The sequence below is a fragment of the Macadamia integrifolia genome, chromosome 13 (genome assembly GCF_013358625.1).
Source record: "Macadamia integrifolia cultivar HAES 741 chromosome 13, SCU_Mint_v3, whole genome shotgun sequence".
NCBI classification, from domain to species: Eukaryota; Viridiplantae; Streptophyta; class Magnoliopsida; order Proteales; family Proteaceae; genus Macadamia; species Macadamia integrifolia.
The window spans coordinates 9,697,377-9,724,257 of record NC_056569.1 but is presented as its reverse complement, the minus strand read 5'-3'; the positions used below and the strand labels follow the sequence as shown (position 1 = coordinate 9,724,257).

At 39.0% G+C, this 26,881-nt stretch overlaps 1 protein-coding gene across 2 annotated transcripts in view; it reads left to right on the top strand.

Moving 5' to 3' along the window:
* The window catches only part of LOC122059905 (tobamovirus multiplication protein 1-like), a 28,333-nt gene extending 7,133 nt beyond the window's left edge, over positions 1-21,200 (top strand). Inside the window, exons 1-11 of one of the 2 annotated variants that reach the window (XM_042622971.1) lie at positions 572-1,539; positions 2,566-2,742; positions 2,834-2,885; positions 7,354-7,531; positions 7,709-7,804; positions 9,318-9,378; positions 10,250-10,314; positions 14,161-14,235; positions 14,336-14,411; positions 15,417-15,577; positions 20,796-21,200. In XM_042622971.1, the coding sequence (XP_042478905.1) occupies positions 2,619-2,742; positions 2,834-2,885; positions 7,354-7,531; positions 7,709-7,804; positions 9,318-9,378; positions 10,250-10,314; positions 14,161-14,235; positions 14,336-14,411; positions 15,417-15,577; positions 20,796-20,819 (912 nt within the window). In that variant the 5' untranslated portion in view covers positions 572-1,539; positions 2,566-2,618 and the 3' untranslated portion in view covers positions 20,820-21,200. Of the gene's footprint in view, positions 1-571; positions 1,540-2,565; positions 2,743-2,833; positions 2,886-7,353; positions 7,532-7,708; positions 7,805-9,317; positions 9,379-10,249; positions 10,315-14,160; positions 14,236-14,335; positions 14,412-15,416; positions 15,578-20,795 lie in introns of those variants that run through there. The other variant, XM_042622970.1, reaches the window with a different exon arrangement.
* Positions 21,201-26,881: the final 5,681 nt, after the last annotated feature.

Here is a 26,881-nt window from a genome sequence, read left to right as displayed (position 1 = left end):
TTAAGAAAACAAATCAATAAAGTGAATAAACTTAGTTCATCTTCATCAATCATCAATCATTAATCATCATAAAATATTAACATATAATATAAATACATAATTATGAAACAAAATTATAAATATAAAGAAAATAAGACAAAAAATACAAGTATTTATTATACTTACCTCTATGATGTCAAAATGAGTGCCTAAGTCCTAAGGTCATCCACTATATTTCTACTCCCGTCAAAGAAGAATGAAGCTCACCACTGCTGGAGCAAAATGGTGGCCTGGATCAATGGTTCTTCCTTGTTCCTTGATTCCTTCTCAAAGCCCTTTCTTAAAACCCTTGACAAAATCCAAACCCTGTTTGTGAATCGTGTTTTTATTTTGTTTGTTTTGGTTATTTTTTATGGAGTAAAGCTGATCCCATACATCTCAAGTGTTAACAAAACCATACACCTACCAATAAAAAATCTATATTTGGAATCTTCATCAAGTAATTTTAAAATGTGTTAAAAAAAAAACCCATAAGGCGCCACTTCACATAAGGCGGGGGCACTGCCTTACCATCTCTAGACCGCATCAGCGCTAAGGTGTTGCTAAGGCGTCGCCTTACCAGCGCCTTAAAAACTATGATGGTTGGTCTTGGGGGATATTTGCGTTCCCCACCCGGGGGGGGGTTTGGAAAAATTGCAGTTTCTGTGTTTTAAGGCTTTTCTGTTTTGTGGTAGTAGGTTTTTCACCCAGTGGCTCGGGAAATGCTTGGAATGATGTAGCTACTAGCTAAATCAGCTATGTTTCTTTGTGGCCTCCCACATTCTCCCTCCTCATTTTGTACTTTCTAGCTTTTCTCCTTCTGTTTGAGGTTAAGCGCCATTATTTTTGTGTCTCATCTCCTTTCTGTGATTAATAAAGTTTTTGTTGCCTATCAAAATAAATATTAATATGGGAAAATGTTTTCTATGAGGGAGGGTGGCCCCTACGCCCAGACACGGGGGGGGGGGGGATGACCATCCCGCCCCCATAAAAGGAAAATTGACTTCTGTGGGTGCTTCCTTGTGTATTCTCATTGGCCCTTGCGCACAAGCAGGAAATGCACTCCGCCATAGGAAACACTTCCCCGATTAGTATTGATGATAAAATAAAAAGAGAAAACACATACATTGATATGGTGTATCTATGTGTTGTTGTGATCTTAGACGCTGAAAAGTGGTATATTTCCCATGTCCATTTCGTTTATTCTATATTTCTTGAGATATGCATTTATTACGAGGTGGAATTCATCACTGATATGATGAACTACATTTGAAACCTGTCTATTGGTGCCATTGCATGGATCTTTGCAGAGACACCATCTGATTTTTTCCATTCATACTGCTTTTGATGTTTCTCTGTTATCACATGTCATACTTGGATGAATTCATCCTCTTTTGATACATGAAGCAATGCCTGTTAATCAATTCAAGTAACATTACCGATAGGAAAAAAAAAAAAATCAACTAATATGCATTAGATATTTGATATCAAATCATCTTTTTGGCAGATACATGGTTATAAATTAGGGTAATTTACAACGCCACCCCCTGGAGAATGCCAATATTATAGGGACACCCCCTCTCTTTCACCATATTGGACTCGGACCCCCTGTCGTCAGTCAGTGTTACAAAATGCTTTGAAATGACGTTTTTGCCCTTATGAGTAAAACACTGGTAAGTTACCCATTTTCATTATCCCAAAATACCCCTCTTTACTTTTTTACCATTTCATTCTCCTTCTCTCCTCTACCAAAGGTTCAGATGAGTTCCAGCCAAGATAAACAGGACAGTCGCCGGCGAGTTTTGCCGTGCTAAGGTTCTCTCTCTCTCTCTGTTTTTCCACCAGGTTCGGCTGAAGTTTTTTTTTTTTCTATGTTTTTTCTCTGTGCCGAGTTGCTTCTCTCTCTCTCTCTCTCTGTTTTTCCACCAGGTTCGGCTGAAGTTTTTTTTTTTCTATGTTTTTTCTCTGTGCTTCGTCCCGGTTCAGCTGAAAGTAGAGCTGAGTTTCTTTTCTTTCTCTGATTTTTCTCCCTTTTTTTTTTTCCTGATGTTTCTCTGTTCCGCTCTTCTAGCCTTTTGAAGAATTGAAAGTACTCTTCGTCCCCTTCAACTGGTTCAATCCATGCTCTAAGGGCTGCTTGTCTCCATACTTTATTGATTCACTGCTCAAAGTTAGGTTGTGAGTTAGGTTTTCTTCTTCAATCGATTTTGGGAATAAAATCTTTAAGGGAAATTTCGGCCCTCCCCTATTTTTAAGGGTGCTTGTCTCCATACTTTATTGATTCACTGCTCAAAGTTAGGTTGTGAGTTAGGTTTTCTTCTTCAATCGATTTTGGGAATAAAATCTTTAAGGGAAATTTCGGCCCTCCCCTATTTTTAAGGGTAAAATGGTATTTTAAAAAAATATGAACTGCTGATATCAACATTCTTGGTATATTCTGTAATGTTGACTGACGGCAGGGGGTCCGAGTCCAATTTGGTGAAAGAGAGGGGGTGTCTTTATAATATTGGCATTCTCCAGGGGGTGACGTTGTAAATTACCCTATAAATTATGTATATTTTAGTAGTTAGCGGTTTATTCTGTTTGCACCTTGAACTTGGATGCTAACACTTGATATTGTGACTCCGTTCTGGTCAGGGTACTGGATATACTTCATATCGATTACTGTTTCTACTTGTAAGGGATGGTTTTGCGGGTCACATTCTTGTGCATTTGTTCTGATGGGTATTTTCTCCTTGTGCCATTTCATTATGTTTAGGTCCATTTATATATTCAAACTTGTATGACTGGACAATGTTTTTTTCTTTCCTTGCAGCATGTCCCAGCATTCTCTTCCTTGCAGCATTTCTGCTACTTTTATCATTCTGGTATACTCTCTCTCCCTCCTTCACTACCACCCACCAATTGTTTTTTTCTTTGTTGGTTGATTGGTTCCTGTTTTTTGTTGGGTATTATATTGTGTTACTTTTGGTTTTATTAACCTATCATGAGTTTGGAAGCCACCTTTTGATGCATATTCTCTTGCGTGCATTTTATAGGCATGTGCCTACGTCTATCAACAATGAACGTATTTCTTCAACAGTTCAACCACTTGAATTTATTTTATTAGTATATGAATTATCTCAAGATGGACACACATTTACTCTTCGAAAGATGACTGAGAAAGGCTAGCTAACTGGTATATGCTTCAACCAGCATGCTCACTTGAATTTATTTTATTAGTATATGAATTGATTCTCAAGATGGACACACATTTACTCTTCGAAAGATGACTGAGAAAGGCTAGCTAACTTGTGACGACCTAAGAATATGGCAACTACCAGACCCTCCTAGGAGATTGGTAAGGTGTCCCCACCAAGAATACGACAAGTACCAGGGGGTTTGAGAGATTGATGAGGGTGATGGAGAACCCTTAGGAAGGGAGGGGAAATCAGAGTAGAGATGGGGAAAAGGAGATCACACTCACACATTCATTCAATGATCAAATTACTCTCTAAATCTTCAGTCGATTACAACCAATATATAGAAAAATAGGAACATGAAATTAGAAACTTAACTAGAATGGAAACTAGCCGAAATTAGGAAACAACTATAAAAAGGAAACCAAAGCAAGGAAATAAATCCTACTTCTACGTTCAAGTTTGGAAACTAAAAGCATGAAATAAAATACTGGGTAAACTACTAATTTTATTTCCAACCCTTGTTGGACCAAAACCCTGGGTTGGACCGGTTCTTCTTGGCTCTTGTCTTCCAAAGCCGGTCATGCTGGTCCAACCAAGAAAGGGCAGCCGTATCTGCATCAGAGGGTGTGCAAACTTTAGTCCCATATCGCCTAAGGAGAGATTACTGGGCTAGTTAATAACCTCTAGCCTCCTTAACATGGCACAACGCGTTTTAAAGACTTGAAGTCCATGGGCTCGGCAACCCTTCCAAGGTGGCTCGGACGGGGAAGTAGCCAGTGGATCCCTAGGGGGACCTGATGGAGAATGGCACCTTGCTGGACTCCACCACTGCTCGGGTCTGGTGTCGTCGGAGCCGTCCCAAGAGGGACTTTACCCGCGTGAAGAAGTTGTCTGACATTGACTTCACGGATCAAATCTACATTCGGATGGGCAATATAAGTATTCCCAGCTTTTCTCTCTTCCATGTTCACTTGAAGTTTCGAGTATTGATTATTCTGTTGGGTCCTTGTAGAGTTTTGCTTTTGAGGTTGAGGCTGCTCAACGATTTGAGAGCATTGCCGTTGGTCGTGCTAGGGCAGATGACGAGGTGAAGCGTCTTCGTGGAGATCTCCAGATAGCTACGGATCAGTTGGAGAATGAGAAGAAAAGGGCCCATTCTGAGGAGCAAAGGGCGAGAGATAGCGAGAAGAGAGCTGGCAAGCTGTAGCATGAAGTTGCTAAACAGCTCAGGACCAACAGCGACCTCGTCAAGGAGAAGGACGAGTTCCAGAGCGAGTTGGCCGATGCTCAAGAGGCCAGTAGAAAGGAGGAGGCTGAACTTGTAGCTCGGGTTACTGAGCTGGAAAGGAAGCATCAGGCCGAGCTGACGTCGAATGATGAGGTTGCTGCTGAGAGGTGGCTGAACTCAGAAGTTGGTCAGAAATGGTTAGTTGACGTCAACATTGCTTCATTCCAGGCTGGCTCGGAAGACACAATTCAATTCATCCTGGGCAAGACGCCAGACTACGACCTGCCGGACTATGAGCAGCGCTCTCCTGCCCCAGCTTCTTCAGTGTAGCTCGTCGATCAAGCCGACGTTGGTGAAGAGGTGACCCAAGCCAACCTTAAAACAGTCAAATGAACCATCTCTCTCCTTCTTGATGGGCAAATGCCTCCTCTTCTGGCCATCCGGGCCCACAGTAGCTCGGTTCGATGTGCCGGTCTGCCTCGGCAACTTTTCACCTGAGCCCACTGGCTCCTTGCCCTTGAGGGAGCCTGGAATCCGGTGCCAAGTTGAGTACTGGATGGGCAGGGGCATCTCTTTCTCGGGCTTACCCCCAATAGTGATTGGCGAGGCCTTGTTACCCGTGCCAGTGGGCAGGACGGCCTTCGCGACAAGGCCTGGGCTTAACATAGCCTTTCCCTTGTCAGCAGTCTTCTTAGCGGCCTGCTCAGCCGCTTCCTTCTTCCTCGCCTCTGCCGCCGCCACGGCAAGAACCTTGTTGTCTACCTTTACGTTCACCATTGCAAAACAGAGATGAGCTGAGCTGGATTAGTATGAAGACCGAGCTGAATCAGTATGAACCGGACTCAATCAAATCCTCACCTAGGACTTCACTCAGCTCCCACTCTTGGAGGAAGTCTTCGTCTTGCAACATCTGAACGTCCACAGCCTCCCCACCCAAACACATTTGATATGTTTGGAGGTCGGCCGGGGATAGCTTGGGAGCTCAATTCAACACTGAGAGTGTGGGCCTTACCCAGCTGCTTTTGAAGGGGTTCCCCTCCATTGCCACGTAGAAGTACCTCTCCTTCCACTTCTTCACTGAAGAGGGCATGTTGATAAACATCTTCAGATTGTTATAGGGACCGTCCCTATCCCTCTTGGTGAAGTAATACCACCCCGAGGTGTGCCTCTTCACTAAGAACATCTTGCGGAAAACGTCCAATGTCGCAGCTGGGCTTAGCTTTGAGACGAACACCTCAAAGCTAAGAATAGTGTGCCAGGAGTTCGGTGTGAGCTGGCTTGGGGTGAGACAGCAGTACTCCAAGACCGAGCTGACCAGCTCGGGCACCAGGATCCTAAGGCTGCTCTGGAAGGCGACGTCATAAAATGCCACCTTGTCCCCAGAGGCATCTACACGTTCATCTTTGTCTGGGACGGCATCACCACGTAATCAGGGATGCATACCGACCCCGGATCAAATCTAGAACTTTGGGCTTAAGGATGCTCGGGGTGTTGACTGCAATTTTCTTTGTGAGATCTCATATTTTTCCCTATTCAGCCAGATTTTTCAGATCCTGCCCGGGATTAGGATCACTTGTGATTCTAATTCTACATTTTAAGCCACTGTCTAGCTTATTACCAAAAAATTCTACTATCTAGCGTAAAATTTTGGACCAGAAGGAGACATTGTTGCAAGTTATGCTATTTGAAATGTGCCCTTTTTTCTAGAAAAGGAGATTGAGAGATGTAAATTGTTGGAATTTATTGACATATCTAATGTGCTCCATTTTAAGTGAGTAGTGACTTATTCTATTCATCTTTGAGTTTAGTTTTACCATAAACTATTTCATGAATTCATGAACTTTGAAATCATATGATATTCTTAAGATAAGTGTGAACCTCCTGCAAATTTCTAGTTTGGTGGCTTTGTGGCTATTGCTTGACCTATCCGGTGTAATAAAAAAAAAGAAAAACCCAGCGCACGAGGCTCCCGCTCTAGTGATTTTATATCATTGGGTGTGTATTCGAGGCTTCATCCCCTAAAATTTCAACTTAAACAATGCATTACTGAACCCTCTGGGGCACTCACATGACCATGACAATTTTAGTTTGGTTTGTTATATTTCCTTTTTGGCTCTATTACCCTTCAGTATTAGGGTTTACCTACTCCAATTCTACATTAAATACCCCCATTTTATGTTATCCAAACAGCAATGTGTAAAGAGATGTTTCACACGCTCATCTTCCTTTTGCTGTTTTTCCCCAAGTCACAATCTGGTTGCCTCCCTTCCTCAAGTCATCTAAATTGAGTATCTTGTCAAGCACGATTGACATTTTTTTATCAGTCTGGACCTTGGTAGTTGCACTAGATTATAGATCAAATTTTTTTTTTTTTTATTTGTTTTTCACCCCTTCTTTTGGATATGACATTTGAGTTGTAAAAAAGTATCGAGTAGAATAAAATTTCTAAGGCGTGCCATGAGGGAAACAGTTTAATGAGCTGAACCTGAAAACTACAATCAACAAAGCATACAATATGGGTCACTAAATTATATATCATCCTTTTGATCTGTTGTCTTTAACATGTCGTCTGTTGCATGTGTTTCTTTTTCTTATAACCTTATAGGCCTGGGGAACACCAATTAGTGGTGGAAAGTTTTGACATGCTCACATGTACATTGGCATGATAGAGTTTCGACGCCAAACAAAATTATGGACCAACGATTTTGTCAAACTGCTGAAATGTATTTTGTGCATGTATTAGTGTCTGAATCATATGAAACAAGGGAATTTTATTGTAAGATTTTTTATGTATTTAATCCAGATTCTTATAATGCAAGTTATGTGAATTTTTTTTGTGGAGTTCATAGAGTTGAAGTTTCGAACCTCAGAAATGCAATTCCAAATTTAATTTGTATTATATGCTTCTTTGGGCTATGATTATAGGGTCGATCTTTGCCATCAGGCAAATGATGAAGATGAGGAGGATGAAGACAATAGTTTTCGAGAAGCCTTATTGGAAAAGGCACAGGTTAAACCAGGTTCATCCAACCAGGATAGTCACCGAAAATGCTGTCCTTTCCATGTCATTCACGTTGGAAACCGGCAAAAATTTGTGATTTTGGTATGGCAGTGATTAGGTAGCAATGAATATGTTGTACCCTATTGCAAAATGTACCCTATTTCTTTTGCATACTTTTTCTTGATATATTTTATTTTTGTTTATCATGATGCCGTAATATTCTTGAACAAGTAAATTGATATTTGCTGTACTCAGACTATTTGATGCTTCTTTTCCCAGGTTATTGTGCTAGTGTTTTTCTTTATGATGGCATTTGCGGTGCTAATCTGGATCGGTTGGGGAAAAAATCCTATTGATTCTTCTGCTGTGGCTCGTGTAAGGTTTCAAGTCCTGACAGTTTTTAGTTAACTATCCTTGCATAAAATCCCTTTGTGTTGCTCCTCACATAAATTTCTTGAATTATTTGAGTAAGCACTTTATAAAGAGAGGGAGGTTAAGATTAAGACCAAGTGCCCCTCTATGAGATGGAAACAACATGAAATAATGATAAGTTAGAAAGCAATAAAGGCCTCTTTAAATTGATGAGGCCTGGCCAGCTCAAACCATATTCCAAAATAGTAGGTACATCTAGTGAAATCAGCTGTTCATTAAGGCGGTAAATGATCCAGCTTCTCAAATCAGAAGAGTCTTGCAACTCCAGGTGGGACCACCATAAGACTATACTGTGAATGTCATCCACCAAGCTGGCAATTGTAAGAGAGAAGAAAATCTCAAAACTTCTGCTCTGATTGATGGCTCAATTGAACTGTTCCCGACTATATCAAATATATCAAAATATATCTTCTACTAAAGATCTGAAGGCATCCCCCTTATTTCTCAGGAGACCCTGAATAACAGCTGCCACAACTGAGTTTGACAATGCTTAGCTGGTGGAGGGTGGGGTATCTTTTTCTCTGATTCTTTCCCACCCCCTTTTTTGAAGAGATTTAGTCAAAATCTATGGAATTAAAAGTGAAAAAAGTAGGGGCCCGCTTCCCAACATACGAAATGCTGAGTGGTATTGAGTACACACAAAATGATAATGATATGTGTACAACTCAATCAGCGTTGAGGATAACAACCTGTTGCTTAATTGACCCCATTTGTCGTCTTTAGATCCCTTGTTGATGAATTCACTCCATTTGTAGTCTTTAGATCCCTTGTCTTATGCCTTGTATAAATCAGTTTCAGTTTTACTAAAGAGGCTGAACATCTGAGGACTACCATTGAGGACACACAGATGGTTGATCAACCCCTGTTTGGATTCTTTGAATAAGTATGCATCCTCCTAAACCCTCAACTGAGGGTCCAAGGAATATTCTAAACCCGCTGTCGTGCCTTTTTTGCTGGAATCCCGATTCACGTCTTGACGGCTGGAAGAAGTTGTGATGAGACCTGTTGGTAGGGTTTGGTGGAACCCTACCTCCATTTTTTCTAGTATGCCCCTTCTCCTCCTTTGGGCTTCTGGGTTCCTGTTCAGCCCATGTGGGCTTTTGAATTGTAAGTTGTTGGGCTTTAGGCTCTTGTTTTCAGCCTTGTGGGCCTTGTGTAGTTTTAGACATGTCATTTGTGACATGCCTTCCACTCCTCAAGCCCATTGAGCCTTGGTTGCTATCTTTTTGGACTTTGAACTCCCTTTTGGGCTTGTAATTTCCCTTTTGGGATACACTTTCTTTTAATGCATTTACTAATTCACCCAAAAAAAAATTAAAGTGGTGAAAATGTTTCAGCATAATTATGACGTTAGTTTCTGTTATTTTTTACTCTTATTTAAATATCAGTAAACTGCTTCTGAATTCTTATTTAAATTTTGTTGACTGATTTGTTTGGCCCAATGACTCTGTTGCAGATATACATAGATATCTCTTCCATAGCAACGCTTTTACTTGGAGGGGCTCTGGCTTGCTATGGTGAGCCATTATAATCTTAAGTGGTTGTGCTGTCTTATAGTCTTGATTTTTGCACTCTGTACCCTAATGGATACAAGAGGGGGAATATCCTCCAATCTCTTCTTCTTCTTCTTCTTCTTCTTCTTAGCTTTAGTAGAAACCCTATATGTGGGACACCTTGATTTTGGAAGGCTGTCCATTCCTTTCAAGTCTGAGGCTCCATCCATGGTGGCTGGCAAGCCTGGCATACGAGACTACACTTTCTTTCCCCTTCTAGATACTCTTCCCCCTGAAGCGACAAAGCAGTTTAGAAAAAGAAGGCATTATTACTCAATTCATCCCCATTTGCCAAAGGATCAAAGAACACCCCACACCTCATTACTAAAAGCTCAATGAATAAGGAGTGATCTGCAGCGCCCAAACAGCAAAGGCTGATGCCTCTGCACATAAGATGGTTAATGGTGAGGATACGATCCTTATCAGCAACTAATGGAAAAAATTGAGTTTTCTATCTTTTGTGGTCTGTAACTTGAGAATTTAGAGATCAGAGCTTATCTGATATTCTTGATGACCAACCCTCAACATACACAAAATCGATTATTAAACGACAACTCGAAGATCAGTCTTGTTATCCCAATGAGAACAATAAGCTCCTCTCTAGTTTTAAATATTATTTAGTACAGTACTGCGGTCCAGATCTTACAGAATCTTATGTGGGAGCAATGCAAGCAGCAGCTAGTTTGCAAACTGAAATGTTTTAGGAAATCAAGTAATTTACTGAATCTTTTATTATTTTACCTGTACTTCTTTTCTTTCAAAAGAGCCATTGAAAATATCAATGTGTAATAAATGGAGTTGAGATGACTTTGTACTATTTCCTTTTCATGTGCAGGCCTGGTATTGTTCTTGAAAATGAGCGAAGTACGATCTGACAAGGCTTCATCTGAGATGTGGAAGGTTCTGATCCTTCTTTCTTTCTCAAATTTTTAAAGATATGACTAAATAAATGAATCTTAAATAGTTCATTGTTCCTTGTAAGTATTACATCATTTAGAAGAACAACTTCTACTGATGCTTTTTAACGGGGTTCTAACTTCTAAGTCACCTAGGCATTAGGGTTCAGAACACCAACAAACCAGAATTTTGGAGAAAGGATTGAAACCAGCAGACAGAGATTTAATTTTAATCGGAGAAAAAAAAGCCTGATGTGGCCAGAAATATGGTCAAGTAGGCTTTTACGGATATAGAACAAAACCTAGAAGTCATTCAGACCTGATGGTCTAATCCCAAGATATCAGGTCGTCGCGTAAATATCAGGTGCTAAATCAAGTCTAAATAGAAATGGTAACTTACAGATTTAGAAAGTAGCAAATAGAAACTGAACTGGAATTAAAAACAAGGGACAGAAATAGTTAGTGGATTCAGAAAACTTAAGACAAGAATAACAGAACACCAAGCAGCTTCAGAAATTGATTTGCTGGTTGAAACAGACTGATTGATCCCTGCAACTTCTGATCACAGTTGCCAAGGTGACTGGGTGACCCAAGGCTTTGAGGGGTGCTTAGGCAACAAGGTGCCCACTGCCCGCTTAGGTGTCACCTCAGCGCCCTATGTGAGTGGTGGCGGAAGCAAATTGATACAGTATCTAAAAAAACAGCAAATGACCTCAATGAACACAGGTAACAGAAAAATCAATTACGGTTTGAGGTTATTTGGAATACACAAGTGGCATGTTCCTCCAAGGAAATGCAGCATGAGCATTCGGTCTCTGTCAAGAGCTCCACCTCCAATGGCCAAAAACCCAAGTCCTGATGAAGAAGAAGACACTTTTTCACTCCTCAAATTTGAATCCTAACTTTGTGTAGTGCAATTAGGGTTTTTGGACTAGGGCTTCTCTTTTATAAAAAACCAATTTGAAGCTTCCAAATAGACGTGCAAGATGAAGCCAAATGGTGTGATCCTTAAGGTAGCCTTTAAACCCCCAGTGGTAGAAAGTTTCAACCCAAGTTGTTTAGCAACATCGCTAGCCAATACACTGTGCATGGCTCCGGTATCTACCAAAGCCGCACAGCATGCCCATTGATCATTACACTTTATCCCTCTACACTACCAAAACACACAATGGACTCTCTTAGGCATGGAATAAAAACACAGCTATAAACCCTAGTCCGTTTTATATTAAATGGGGACTGGTCTAGACCAATGATTGGACCAAAATATTTGAAATAAATTTTAAATGATAATATTCAATATAATATTATCGGATCCCGGATTTCAACTAATCACAGTCCGACAGCATGCCCACTTGGGTGTTCACCCTTAATGTGGTGTGGAAACCTTATTGAATATCAGCCCCATTCACGTTTATACCCTATACTCGGAGTGTCCGGTGTGTAGTCATTTCTGTTTGTAGGCATCAACTGTTGGAGCACAGTAAGTGACTCTAAATTACGGAAAAGTTAACTACTAGAAATATCTGTTGCAAAATACATCTTATGCGGATCAGGGTTCCAAAACGGGAATCGGATTGCTTATGGGCCCAACCAATCAATTAAAATCCAAGCACAATAAATCAATGGAAAAAGGGTAAATAATCTGAAGTTATGAAGAGGAGTGGCAGAATTGGTAAGTAGGGAGAATGTCGAAGTGAATGAAGTTACGTAAGATGTGGGAGGAGTATTCTTGGAATAGGAAGATAAGTGGGATAAAACGGAAGTAGAATAAAAGAGGGTATTAATGGGAAAGTGGGTAATAAAAAAAAAAGAAAAAAAAAAAAAAAAAAAAAAAAAAAAAAGAAAAATCATTGCAAACTCTCACCATATGAACTCGAACCATAGAATCATCATCACGTACGCATCAACACAAAGACCAACCCAAGCAGGTGGATAAGGCCGTAACAGGGAAACTAGAACCTACAATCGGTTACTTGCTCGGAACAGAGGAGGGCTTGGGGAAAGAAATTCCAGTCCAGTCTACCATGTAGAGTTCCAAATAGCACAAGAAAAATCATTGCAAACTCTCACCATATGAACTCGAACCATAGAATCATCATCACGTACGCATCAACACAAAGACCAACCCAAGCAGGTGGATAAGGCCGTAACAGGGAAACTAGAGCCTACAATCGGTTACTTGCTCGGAACAGAGGAGGGCTTGGGGAAAGAAATTCCAGGGTTCTGATTGCCTATGAGAGGGCTACTCTTGACCCAAATCTCAGGATCAATCGATTAGGATTAAAGTTTCGAAAAAGCTTTCTTTTGTATCTGGTAGTATGGCCCAGAGCAGGGTAATAACAGAAAGAATAAGAGAAGGGAAAAAAAAAATAGCCCTAAATATTCCAATGCCCAATTGCGTCAACAACTCGTGATGCACCATTCGGGAATTTCTATGGATCAATGTACATTGTACCACACATTGAAGTGTCTGCATTTATATTTCCATACCAATCCCTATTGGGGAAATATACAATGCGGTAAAACAAAGTGCCCATTTTTGTCCATAGTTGAGGACAAATAATGGTAAAAGTGGGTAATTGCTCAAAAACAGAATAATTATAACAAGCACATAAACTTGTAATAATTAATTTACTCACCTTAAATTGAGTTTGATGGAAACAAATCAAATTTCAATAAATCCAACATCCTAGGCGTGCATTAATGACTATAGCAATGATTATTTTATATATTTATGTTTATATGTAAAATAGAAGCCAAATCAATGCAATATGATATAATTATTGCTAGTAATGGCCTAATATGAGAAAACCAACATATAATAAACAAAGCATAGAATATAAAATAAGCATTTCCATCAATAAACGTAAATCAATGTAAACTCGTGAAGCGTTAACAAGGCATACTGTCGCCTTGGACCCAAGAAAGAGCTTGGACGCCTAGGCAAATGCCTTGACAACTATGCTTCTGATCAACAGATCAGCAGACAATGATGTCCTGGTTATGAACAGATGGTGAAGGAAAATAATTATCAGACTGAAAGATGAAAACAGATTGAGTTGAATCAACAGGAAGAGAGACCAACAAGGTATTATTATCCAGCAGAAGATGATGCAACAAACAAACTAATTTTAGGAAACTTACCAACTGCAGAGAATAAAGGATGGAAAACTAAACTCAATCGAATGGAGAAAAGAAAATAAAAGAAATTAAAAAGAAGGGATATGAATTTCAGGAATCACCACCTAAAATTTTGCCTTCGAATCACTAAGGGGTTTCTTGAACCACCAGCTGAACTTTACCGAATCACCACTTTAGAAAGCACTGAATTACCACAACACTGAAGGCAACGGCCAAATCTAATTCCCTCAAAACATGGGTCTTATTTTTATAGCTTTAAGAAAAAACAGAAGGAAACTCTCCCATGCGTGGGCTAAGTAGAAGTTCCATTACAACTAAAACTCTTAAAAATAGGAGTACAAACTCTAAGAAGATAAAAACTAACACCTAATCTCTTATAGGCCTCAAATTCTTTATATTTGGGCTTATAGAATTGGCCCATCCCAATAGAAACCCCAAAGATACCAAACCCATGGCCCATATAACCCGGAACATAAAATTAAGTTAACTTGAACCAATCTTACTGCAGGTTCAGTTTGAACCAGAAAAATGAACAAAACCCAAAACAGGAGGGATCTTCTTCTTCTCTTTCTTCTGGAATTCTGCATCATTTTTATTACTAATTTGCATTTATATATAATTTAACGAGTCCCTTCTTGCTCTGATTGTGGTATATATCTTTTTGAATCCTGTATGTTCTAAATATTAGAAAGCTTGCTGCTGGTTGCAGGTTGCTGGTCTGGCAGTTGTCTCTGTTGTATGTTTCACATCCGGTGCTCTTGTGGCTCTTTTAAGTGATATTCCTGTATGTACTTTGTCTACAAGCCCCAGTCTTTCTTAGATTGACACTATAAGTTTGGAATGTGTATTTGCATTCTAAAGTCACTGAGAGCTTCTCATTGCAGTTGCTTTATTACTGGCATCAGAAATCAATCAAGGGTGTAAAAACTCCAGTTCTTATAATTCTATATTATTTCATAGGTACTCTGCTCTTCCTCAGAAATTTTCAAGTTCAATTATTAAAGCAGGAACCTTAATTTTCCTTGTTAGATATTTGATGGACTGGCCATTCTTCTTCTCCCCCGCCTCTGTTCTTTTAATTCTACTACTTATTGAGACCAGTATAATGCTAATGATAATGTACTTGAGGTATTCTTTAGGTGATCACCTTTGATGAGCTAGGACTTGCCTACAAGTTGGGGACGGGGGCTGTTGAAAAGCCATCATGTAGTGGCACCTGGGCTGTGGAATGCCCAGAACGGGTGTCACCGCTGCTGGTGAAGGACAATTAATTTTTTTTCCCATTCTCCTTTTTAAATGAGAAAGATTTATTTATTAATATTTGATGTAGTGACGGGTGGTATTCAGGGACTTCACTTGATCGAGAAGGCATTCTTTCAAAAGATATTGGGGCTTAAATCTAGGGTTTTCTCCTCTATGTGTGTGCGCACGTGCAGTTACTTGCGGGTTTGGTTCTCCGCGTCTTGTACTAATGATTTTCTGGAGTGCCTAAATTTTTGGAACCATTAGGATATGTTTATAGAGACCAGAATTAGATAATCACTGTTTTGATTAAATGATGGAAAATAAAAGGTCAGAGTGTAGATTCATGATAGTGCAACTATTATTTTTTGTTTGTGTGTATTGTTATACACCATTTTGTGTGCTTCCAATGTCTTCAAAGTTGTAGTTTGAGTAAGACCATACACAGTCACAGTGGCAAGAGGTCAGGACTTAGTGGGTTAAACTCCTAGTCCTATCTAGATTGAAAAATTCAAGTGTGAACCAGAATGAGGCATTGTACATTGCTCCATGTTCATGTTTGCATCAGGGTAGGCTACGGATTGGTTTTCTTTGGGTCAATCTGGTTCTGCCTTAACAAAGCCAATTTCAAATCTGTCCCAACCCCTACATATGCATAGAGCCTTGCAGTGTATAAAATGTTTCTGCTATACCCATTATATGAATTTCATGATGTTTCGCCAGGTTCATCAGTACCCTCAGCTTTTGTATTATGGGTCATGAGAGAAATGCCACCACCCCTGACTAGACAACCTCAATCCAGAATAGTGACTTTCATCAGAAATGGACCAGCAACCATGCATCATTCCCAACACTGGACTACAGCCAGAAGCTCACAGAATCAGGTTTTGTTCTTGATCTTATCAAAGTTCTTATTCATCCAATTCTTTCGAACTGCATAAGAGACATTACTTGTAAATCCTTTATCATGCATAGTTTAACTAGAAAATTATTGCCAAAACCCTTGGGAGTGATGTAGGAGCTTATTTGTAGTGCTAAGTTGATGCTGCTTACATCTGAATAAGAGAAGACTATTTTGGGCTGCCTGGTTGACTTGTAACATTAAAATTTGGAACTATCAGGCCCTTTATAACTGAGGCCATCATTTATTGTGTTCAGAGAATCGTTCTACACCCAAACAGATCCACTTGGCTACTGTACTATGACCCTGACTGCATAATTGAGTACAGAGTTCTACCTTGGGTGTTGAAGGGAGTAGCTCTTGTTCTTTGAGACAGGTCCAGTCTATGACCATATGATGGTTCAATAATTTTGAGAACTTTGTGCTAAATGTCCTCAGTTTCAGTAACTTTTGAACTATTTTTCTTTTGGTAATTTCTACAAATATTCACAGAGATATTTGCAATAGTTGTAAAAGCTAATTTGAAAACCTAAATTAGCTAAATTAGAAATGTTGTCGTTGTTAATGCAAACTACTCCCTGATGTAGATAAGTCAAGTCCTAGTTCTATTTTGAATTCCTAGTTGTAGGGAGTGTCTATCCTAGTGTCTAGTCCTTTGATCCCATGGGTTTTCTTTGAATTCCTAGTTGTAGTAGGAGTGTCTAGTCCTATTGGGAAACTAGCTCCTAGTAGTAGTTTGATTGCTATTCTGCCCTCTATAAAAGAGGCCTATGTAGGCCATTGGTCGGTTGTAAAGTCCTATATGGACTATTAGTTAGTTAGTCCTACTCCATGTTGGAGTCATAAAGTCAAGTCCTAGTTCTATTTTGAATTCCTAGTTGTAGTAGGAGTGTCTAATCCTATTGGGAAACTAGCTCCTAGTAGTAGTTTGATTGCTATTCTGCCCTCTATAAATAGAGGAACCTATATACTTATAATTTCAAATTTGAATGAATGAATTATTGAGTGATTACTCTTTAGCTAAAAGAACTGTTATTGAGAGGTGAGATGCCTAAACCTTTGAGGGGTGTGATACCCAAAACCTGAGGGGTGAGATACCCATTACTTTATTCTCTTTCACTCTTCTCAACCCTCCATCAATTCTTTTTTTTCTATTTATTGTTATTAGAAGTTCAGACCTGTTAAAGCATACAAAATCAGAATCAGCCAGCCAAAGAGTTATTGTTTTTGAAGTCAATCGACCCTCATTGCTGCCCAAGTTTGAGATCTGATCCGCAGATTCTTTGGAGGACTGGTTCTATACTCTAAGAAGATCAATCGATCCTCTCTTCAAGGTTATCTGAAGAAGACAAGTTGCTGTTCCTGCAGAATTCTTCACATTCTCTCTCCTAGGTCTGAAAATCAAGAAAGCGCATAACTCCATAACCAGCCATTAGAAGCCCTTCATATTTGGGGGTTTTTGTACCCTCCCTAGGGACTATCTACACCCAAAAGTGTAGCTCAATCGGACTTCCACAGACCTGGCCGCACTTTTCTCTCTCCAGCTCTATAGAAGGTCTCTCTCTCTCCTATCTGGTTGGGTTTTGGGCTGGTTTTGTTCATATGTGGGTATTGTATCCTTGGGGGTTTATTTGATGGTATTATTTTTTTTATTCTTGCTCCTATTTGTATTGTTTGGGGTTATAAACTGCGGAGTTAGTTACTTGTAATCTACTCTTGCATTACTCCGAGCTAGAAAAACTAGAAAAGACTTGCAATCTCAGGATCTCCAAAAACAGAGTAACTGAGAAACTTACAGAAATTTTATAGCTGTAAAAAGAAAAGTCAGAATCGCCCAACACTCTTGTTGAGGGCTCTGGTTTGAATAACAGTACTGATCTGCAGCAGGTCTCCGGAATCTGAGATCAGTGAGAGGTGTGCAGACATAGTTGTCAAGCTGCCGCTAAGGCATCCAGGATCTTTGATAACTCTGGTTGTCTTGGTCGCCTAGGTGGGTGCCTTGGTTTCATAGGCAGGCACCTTGTTGGTGTCGCCTTCCCTCCAGGCCCCCTTCGATGCCTTGGGTCGCATAGATGCTGTGACAACTATGGCGCAGAGTAATCCTAGTGTAACTAGGAGAAAGAGCAGTGATGCTAGTTCTTGAATACCCAAAGGTTTAATCCAGATTTTCGGAGCAGTATTCAAGAGAATATGTAAACAGAAACTACCATATCAAGTCTCAGGAGAATTTATGCAGGAATGAGACAGATATGAGACTAGAAGTAATGTGGTTCTGATATGATTGTTAAGAGTTCAAAGAAGCCGAGTATCGTGCCATGTCTTCTGTTGAGTAATGCATTGCTTTGCTTGTAGCATAAGAAGAGTAGTCGCTCTCTCTCCTGCCTCATTGAGTGAATGGTAGCCGGTCGATGTTCTGAGGAAATGCGATAATGCTCGATTTTCTCCATCTCTTGATTTTGTTCAAGACAATTACTCATGCATGAAAGATCCATCTGAGTTTATTCGACCAATGGAAAGCGTCTATCGTGGTGCAAATCATGTGAGTACCACCAGAATGAGTTCCCACTTGTAGGCTGGATTCAAGCCATGATTCCCCCAACTTGACCACTGAAAATCCTCAGCACGTACAGTTAAAAAAACAACTGAGAACTGGAATCATAGAACCATTGTTGAGGCCTATGGCCTGTACATCTACTCATGGTTGTCGTGGAGTCTAGGAGAAGCGGTGACTGGGCACCTAGGTGAGCAAAATGGTGCCATGTAAGTAGGGGATAAGGGGCTCATGTATGATATAAGACAGTTATGTTCCTTAGTTGTAGATATAAAGAGATGGGTCTAAATTAAAAATATATTTCTAACTTAGTTACAAATTATGGTAAGAAGGGATTATTTATGAATGAGTAAAATTCACAACTAAATGTCAGCCCGATTTTTTCAATGAGTTGTAGTGAAGAGTTTCAGCTGTTGAATACTGTTTTCAATGTCGCAGCTGCGACAGAGTTGAAGGGAGTGGCAGTGGCACTGGAAGTTGAACAGGTTTGCTCTCCTCTTCTTTCTCCTTGTCCTTTCCTTCTCCTTTGTCTTCTTTTATTTATTTATTTTTAACAGTAGTGATGGTGGCGGTGGCGGTGGCGGTGGCAGTGGCTGCTGCTATCTTCCTCTTTGTCAGCAGCGACTGCTGCTGCCACTGGTACTGCTTCTTCCTATTCTTTCTTCCTCCTTGCCCTCCCCCTCCCTTCCATCTTCATCTTCTTATGTTGTTGCTGCTGCTATGGCGCTGGCTCTGACAGTGGAAGTGTTGTTGCTTCCTTCTTCTCGTCCTCTCCTCTTAATGCTATGGTGCTGGCTGTATCATTTCTTCTATTTTCCTCCTTTTTCTTCCCCATTTTTACCCTCTCCTACCTTCCATTTCTCATATTTTGGTTCTAGGCGCCCTAAACAAGAAGGGAGACCAGTTGCCTAGCTCTTGTGAACACGTTTGCCGCCGCCTTGGCAATGCCTTGACAAGTATGCATCTACTTATAATTTTGGACTGGACTCAATCAAGGATTGAGTTGGACTAGCCAAAACCTTTTCCTAGATTGAAACCAAAAACCAAAAGTAAGGCTGACTAACAGAATGGTTGCCCAGTTAAGAAAGAAACCAATTCCATCTAGGATTCTATGAAAATAATCATAAACTGAATCTGAAAACAAAATCCAAGTTGTCATCTACTCCTAGGACTTCAAATTGACATCAAAATAACAGTACGGCGCCTAACTTCCATTCTCCCACAACCAGACATGACTGTGAAAATTGCTCCTAAATACCATTGGAATTCAGTTTCTCTGTTCTTCTCCTCTTCTCTTCTCTACATCAATGGGGGTCTTTTGTACTATAATTGAGGGTCTTAGTAAATTTAAGTAGGATTAGGTAGTTTTCTAGTCTGATTTCAATCTTGTTCAACATAAGATAGGCTTGAAAGCTATTGTCTCTGCCTTTAATTTTTTGACAAGTAACGAGAAATTTATTTCAAATGAAAAGGAAAGAAAATACAGGGATGGTATGCAAAACGACGACAGAGAGAGGCCAGAACCCCAAATCAGGCCCTCAGAAGGGACCATTCAATAGGATAAGAACCCACATACAAAGCATCCATATTTTCCCCGCCTCTATCTAATTCATCCACTTAGGAGCCACAACCTTCAAGGAAGCTGGAAGTTCCCTTTATAGCACAAAAGCCACGCTTTCCTTGCTGAGCTTAGGTGATGCCAGGGACCACCATCTGAAGCTTGAATCCAACTTATCATCATTTTTGCATACCCTTGAATAATAAAATTCGACAATCCTCTGGAAATGGCAAGCTTTAAGCCTAGAATAGCCTCCTTGAGGAGACTGAAGGAGACTCAGTATTTGAGCTAAGTTTTTTTTTTTTCCAGGGTAATTCCTCATTTTGAAGGTGAATTATTTCTGTTTCAATTACTTCCATTTTATTTTCAATTTGTTTGTGTGTTTGTGAGTTTGAGATATACAGGTATGCTAATATGATGTGGATTTTCTGAAAGTGAAACAAACAGTTGTCTCCAAGGAAGATCCCAAAACATCATTTCACTTGAAAACTGAAATAGTTCGATTTGTTGTTCATGTATAACAACCATTGTTCCATGTTTGTTGTATGCCTACCTTATATGGTTTGTGTTTGGATACAGGAACTTGTGTTGATCAACATTGTCAACACAAAGGCTGGTGCATAGTTAGGTCTGGGTGTGATTCAGTTCGATGATTGAAAAATACAATGAATAATTCAGAAATTATAGATAAAATATAAATATATTTTTATTATATATTATCGTTTTAAATAATAATATCTAGATACAAATACAGAAAATTGAAATATATGTGAAAAATAATATGGAAAATTCGCAAATAGTATAACTAAGGAATAAAATATACCTTTTATTTTGGGTTATCCCTGAAAACTAGGGAATTTGGTATGCATTTTTCAAAAGTTGGTGCAAACATGAAGAAGAAGCAAATTTACCGTGGGCTGTTATGGACCAATACTAGTAGGGAGGATCCTTCTCATTGTTGGATATTTTCCCAATTTTAACTGTAAATTTCTTTTCAGCTTTTTATCGTGTTTACAATGAGATCTGAATGTTTTTTAGCGTGATGAAGGGGGGGACCTTAAGGCACCTATTAACCTTGCCTTATAATTGCAGGCGTCAAGAGCTAGCCCCATTTAGGGAATCACATGAAGATGCAATACTCAGCATGTCTATTTTTTGTGAAACTCAGAGAGACATGGATAAAAAGTGCAGGGACACTGTTGCTACAAGGTTTTGACTTTCAATCACAAAACTGAAGGCAGTATTGAAGCTGTTAACATCATCTTGATGGGCCATCAAATCGCAGCCTAAAGGTTGTAGTTGCCATGGTTTTGGTACTTTACACATGTAAATAGCAGCAGATGTGTTGCTCTTAGCCAGTTTAACATATATATAATTTTTTTTAACGTTTTGTAAAAAATATAATGTTTGAAAGCAAGTAGGTTATGCCTGCGGCCCACGCTTTATGTTGTACCTTTCTCTGTTATTATTGGGCTTTCTTATTTTGTGTTTTGACTATGTTTTATCTGCTAGTGCTTTTCTAGAACTGGGATACGAGTGCTGGGACAATTGTTCCCCATTTTCTTTGTTTCTTTAAATTCTCATTTGTTCTAGGTAAGTCGTGGAAAGACAAGCACTTACATGGTTGCAGAGATACCATCACAGGATAAACGAGAAACATAATAATGGTGGAGTGATTATGTGACTTAGAAGGCTTGTTCTTCTGGATCAGTTCTTTCCCATCATATTCCAATGACTGGGAAAAGGCTCAGCTGAAGGTGACTGCTTCTTGGACTTGGTCATGGCTCCTGCATATGTATGTTTGTGTTTTTGTAACATTTGTAGTGGGTTCCTTCAAGTCTCAATCTTTGTGAATGGCCGGCAGCAACGAGCGGAGCAATTTCAAGCTGAGAAATTCAAAGAAAGTCTAATGGCAGTTTTTTGAACAATGAGTTCCATGATTGCACACGTGTTAATCATACCTCTGTTGACATGTAGAATATCAAAGGAAATCAGTAACTTGTTGAAAAAGTCCTTGGCATTTCATACTTGAATTAAATAATGGTTATGCTATTTTTTGCACCTTTTACTCCCTCATCTCTTACCCCATCCTTGAGTTATTCATTTTTCACCAGAAGATATTTGTGCCATTAACCTGTGTAGATGCTCCGCATCAAGCACAAATTTTTCCATTCCTTCTGGGGAACTAAAGTATTGAATTTCTGAAAGAACACTTTATTAGAGGAAAATGTTTCCTTCCCTAGTGACTTTTGGAGTGGGTATTTTATTGTTTTGACAAGTTCAGATCTACAATGATAGACTGGCTTGTGCAGCTAAGTTAATGTATCAGCCATCTTCTATCACAAGTACTGTTGGGATATTATTCTGAAGGATATTGTTGACTAGGTACATAATTTATTCACTCTTTTTTTTTCCCGCTATGATGACTAATTGATCTGTCCTTTGGCACTAATCATACTCTACCACTAATTTCAAAAAGGAAAATTTACTATGCCACCCCCATCTAATGCCACTATTATCAGAATATTCCCTTTGTTTCATTAAATTACACTCAGACTTTCTACCGTCGATCATGTTATGTGAAGAGTTAAAATGATCATTATACTCTATTCACAGAAACTCATGTTTTAACTCAGACCTTCTACCGTCGATCATTGTTACATGAAGAGTTAAAATGATCATTATACCCTATTCATTGAAACTCATGTTTTAATCCAAACCCTCCTCTCCCTTACCTATTCTCACTTTCACCGTGCAGTTGAAGAAGTCATCAAGCGTGGAGAATCGCCCGAGGGAGAGAGAGACGCAATTTGCGGCACAAATCCACCGTCGGCGGTGTTCTCCATCACTTCACCTTGCAGTTGAGGGCACCACATGTTGTGAGCCATTTCTTTTGAGTTTTAGTGCACTTTTGCAGGATTAACCGACGAGATCATCCCAGTGGCCATGAACTACAAGGTTGGATTCTTTCATGCTACCACTGCAAGGGGTTGGAAGGCATTGGACCCCATTTTCTTCTTCATGAACCCTCGCCCAGTTTATTAGGTGACATTCCTGAACCAGTAACCAGAAGAAATTCCAATAAATTATAAAAATCTCAGAATCTTGGCGAACCTGGCGAGTTGGTTCGTTTACAGAGGACGACTAGATGAGCGTTTGTTCGCCCGCAGAAGAGCAATGATCCATTAAAGTATAAAGAAAAACCTTACACACTAGGTTTATTTTCCAGATTTCTCACAGTTTCGTCTCTTTTTTTCCTCTATCTGAAACCTAAGTTTTAGTAAGAAATAGGGTATAATCGTCCGTAACTAAGCATTAATTTCCGACGAAGGAAAGAGAGCGATGTCGACACTGGTGAGGAAGAGGTTGATGAGGGATTTCAAGAGGTTGCAGCAAGATCTACCTGCGGGGATCGGTGGAGCTCCTCAGGATAATAACATTATGGAATGCTGTGATTTTTGGGTATTTCTTCTTCTCTAACTATTAAGAAAGATTTATACACTCCATTGAAGCAAGTCTAAAATTGGTTCTTTCATGGCGGACTCCTCCTTAATTATTCTTGTAAGCGAGCATCGTTCTTTTGATAGATGATGATGATTTGTGATGTTGCTTGTGGGGTTTCGCCTGCAGAGAAGAAACGCGGGGGATTGCGGTTGAGAGAAGAAGGGTTAATAATAGTGAAGAACGATTTGGGGAAGAAGAAGCCTTCGCCGTGAGCCGCTGTTGGTCCCGGTTGTCACCATCCGTCGCCGATGCCACTGCCGTCGTGATCTCGGGTGCTCTAAACGATTGTGGTTCCAAATTGATATTCAAATCGATAGGAGAAAGGTTTATTAGGTCTATTTGGGGATGAGCCTTATTATATGGGTATTTTAGGTATTTATGAATATTTTAAGTATTTCACATTCAGTAAGGGTATTTTGGTATTTATATAAAATTTTTGTAACTGACATCATCATATAAAGTGTATTCCGGCTGACGACAGCGGGTCTAAGTGTAACTTGGCGAAACAGAAGGGGCATTCTTATAATAGTTGCATTTTCTAGGGGGTGGTGTGATAAATTTCCCTTTCAATACGGGAGAACACTATCTCAACAGATGAATTTAGGTCCATCATCAATTTGTGTATTGGAGCCTATAAAATAACTCATATCCCTTTTCCAAGCTGCATTTACTGAGGGTAAATAAATCACATATAATATAATCATTGCGTATGAAATCTTTCGGTACATGAGACATTGTAAGGGGAAGAAGAGGTGGGTGGTGATTAAGCTGAACATGTCTAAGGCTTATGATCGCTTAGAATGGGGCTATCTTCAAGGGTGGACATTTTGTATATTTGAGCCTTCTAGAGGTATACATCAAGGTTTTCTTTAAATCCATGCTTATTCATCCTTGCCATGGATGGCTTATCTTGCCTTTTGACAATATACAGAGATTTAAATATTTTAAAGGATATCAAATTGCTAGGTCTGGCCAAGATCACTCACCTGCTATTTGCTGATGACAAGTTCATCTTTTATAGTGCTAATATCGATATTAATTAGCACTATTTAAGTCATTCTTCAATTATTTGATGACCTGGTTGGGATCTACATAAACTGCAATTAGAGTGAGGTATCTTTTAGTAAAAATACCCTTGGTTGGAGACATCAAATTTGCAAAAAGTGGGTATGAAATAGATGTCCTCATCCACTCTTAGGTTCTCCTTTACTTGTTAGCATAGCAAGGAGAAATTCTTTAACAAATATAGCTCATAGAGTGCAGGGTAAGCTGGATAACTGGAAGGCATCCTTGCTTATCCAGGCAGGAAGATCAATTCTTATAAATCCTATTCTTAGTTCTATGCCTACCAATTTAATGTCTTTTTTTTTTTTAATTTCCAAAAGATGATAGACTCACATTTGGGCTCTATTAGTGCATGTTTTTTGGAGAGGTGAAACTAGTGGTTGTAAAGGAAATCTTTGATTTCTTGGTCTAAAATGTGTAAACCAAAGAACTTTGGTGGATTAGAATTTAGACTGAGCTCTGTTCATAATGAATCGCTTCTATTTAAACTTGGTGGGAGTCTTTTGAATAATCCTATTTCCTAATGGGTTAAGAGTTCTCAAGGCTAAATATTTTCCTATGGTTAGAATCATTAGTCAAAATTTTGTAACCCGGAAGGGATCTTGGCTATGGATAGTATTTCTCATATCATTCCTCAAGTCAGGAGTATGATATGTTGGAATACATCTTTGATTTTTTTTTCCAATTTTTCCTAATGATATAGCTACTTTAATAACTGATTTTTTTTTTTTCCCGCTAAAAGGTCATTTATATTAAAGAAAATAATAAAAAGAATAATATTAAAAAAAAATTGGCCACCGTAAACCAAGTACACCAACAAAAATAGGTAGTTCCCCCCTCCTATGGAGAAGCGATTTGCAATCACTAAGATTCCCTTAGCATACACACTCATGTTTTTTGCCTTGACACTAAATGGAGTTTTAAACTAAAGTTCTTTGATGGTTTCTCAGGTTGCTAGTACTGCTGGTATATCTCATAATCATATGATAATATGAATGTTTCATGATGTTTAATATGGAAAGCGAAAGTCCATCCAAAATTTAAGCAAACTGTTGAATGGTGGGACTACTACTAAAGGTAAGGATGTGAATTTGTAATCGAAACTGTTTACCGAAACATAATCGATCCGTTTACATCGAAACCGCAAAACCATTTAGCAAATGGTGAGATTAGGGTTTCAAGTTTCAGGCCGATTAGCTAAACGGGTTGGGTCGATTTTAACCATGAAACCCGTTGGTTTCAAACCGAATTGAAACGGTTTAAAACCGTTTAAACTTATCCGATTAATCCGTATAACAATTAAATAAAGCAGTGGCAGTAATCTGTATAACAGTTAACAATTAAATTAAGTGTCCATCCTGCTTTTGTATGATTTATTGTAATTCAATTTAAGTTTAGGCTTTAGATCATGAACTTGTAATTCATATATGTTACTATTTGTTATCACAGATGGGGTGTTTTGGCTGAACCACTTTTCATTTTAACATTTTATGCCATAGAGGGCTGGATTTGGATGTTGTATGATATTAATTCTATATGTTTGAGAATGAGCATGCAAAGAATTAGCACTAGATTATCAAATTAAGACATACCATCGTTAATATAGAATCTCTTATTTGTGGTTGCCTATTATTTTTGGATAAGCTTATGATTTTAGTCAAATAAATGTGAAGTTATAACAAACCGATTGTGAACCGTTTTACAAACCGTATGGAATAAACCGAAACTAAAAACCATTTAACTGCTGAAATCAACACCGTTTAGAAACCGTAGAAACCGAAACTGTTTACTAAACGGTCACGGTTTCAGAAAGTAGAACCATTTAGTAAATGGTGCGGTTATGGTTTTAGTCAAAGAATGGTGAATCTTAAAGGATCCAATTTTAAAAAATAACCAATTAACACCCTTAACTAAAGGGAACTTGAGTTGTTACTTTGTATTGAGAATGTGTGTATGTATTGTTCAAAGGAAAAGGAAGAATGAAATTTAACTGCTGCCCGAGTTGCAGCCAATTTTGGCAGTCAAAGAATGGGGAATCTTAAAGGGTATTTTGAAAAATGCAAAAATCTAGGAAGGTATTTGTGAACCCAAGGGGAAGTAAATTAATCTATTTCATTGGCTGCAACCTAGGTAGTAGTGACATTTTTTTCCGCCCAAAGGTTGCAGCCAATTTTTTTCCCAAAAAAAGAAAAAAAAGAGACGGATTGCATTTCTTTTTTTTTTTAATCTTACACGTACGCAAAGAATCTGGACAGCAAGGTGTATTAGGATTGAGATCAGAGGACCTCCAAGCACCTTCTCTACGTAACCTTTTGTATAATCTGCTAGTGCCTACCTCAATCACCGATCTATGATAAAAGAATTTCTTCATTTCAGTCTTTCTCAATTACATGCTACTTCTTGAGGAATGCTAGAAATCATTGCATTCTCTCACTGCCATTGAATCCTTGTAGAGTGATAAATAATATTAACCTATGGATTTTTTTTATCAAAACATCCTACCTTTTCTTATATCTGTTGATCAAAATTCCTACTCATGCTGCGGTTGGTATACATTCTTGGAATGCATTCTAAGTCAATAATGCATTCCAAAAAATCATACCAAAGAT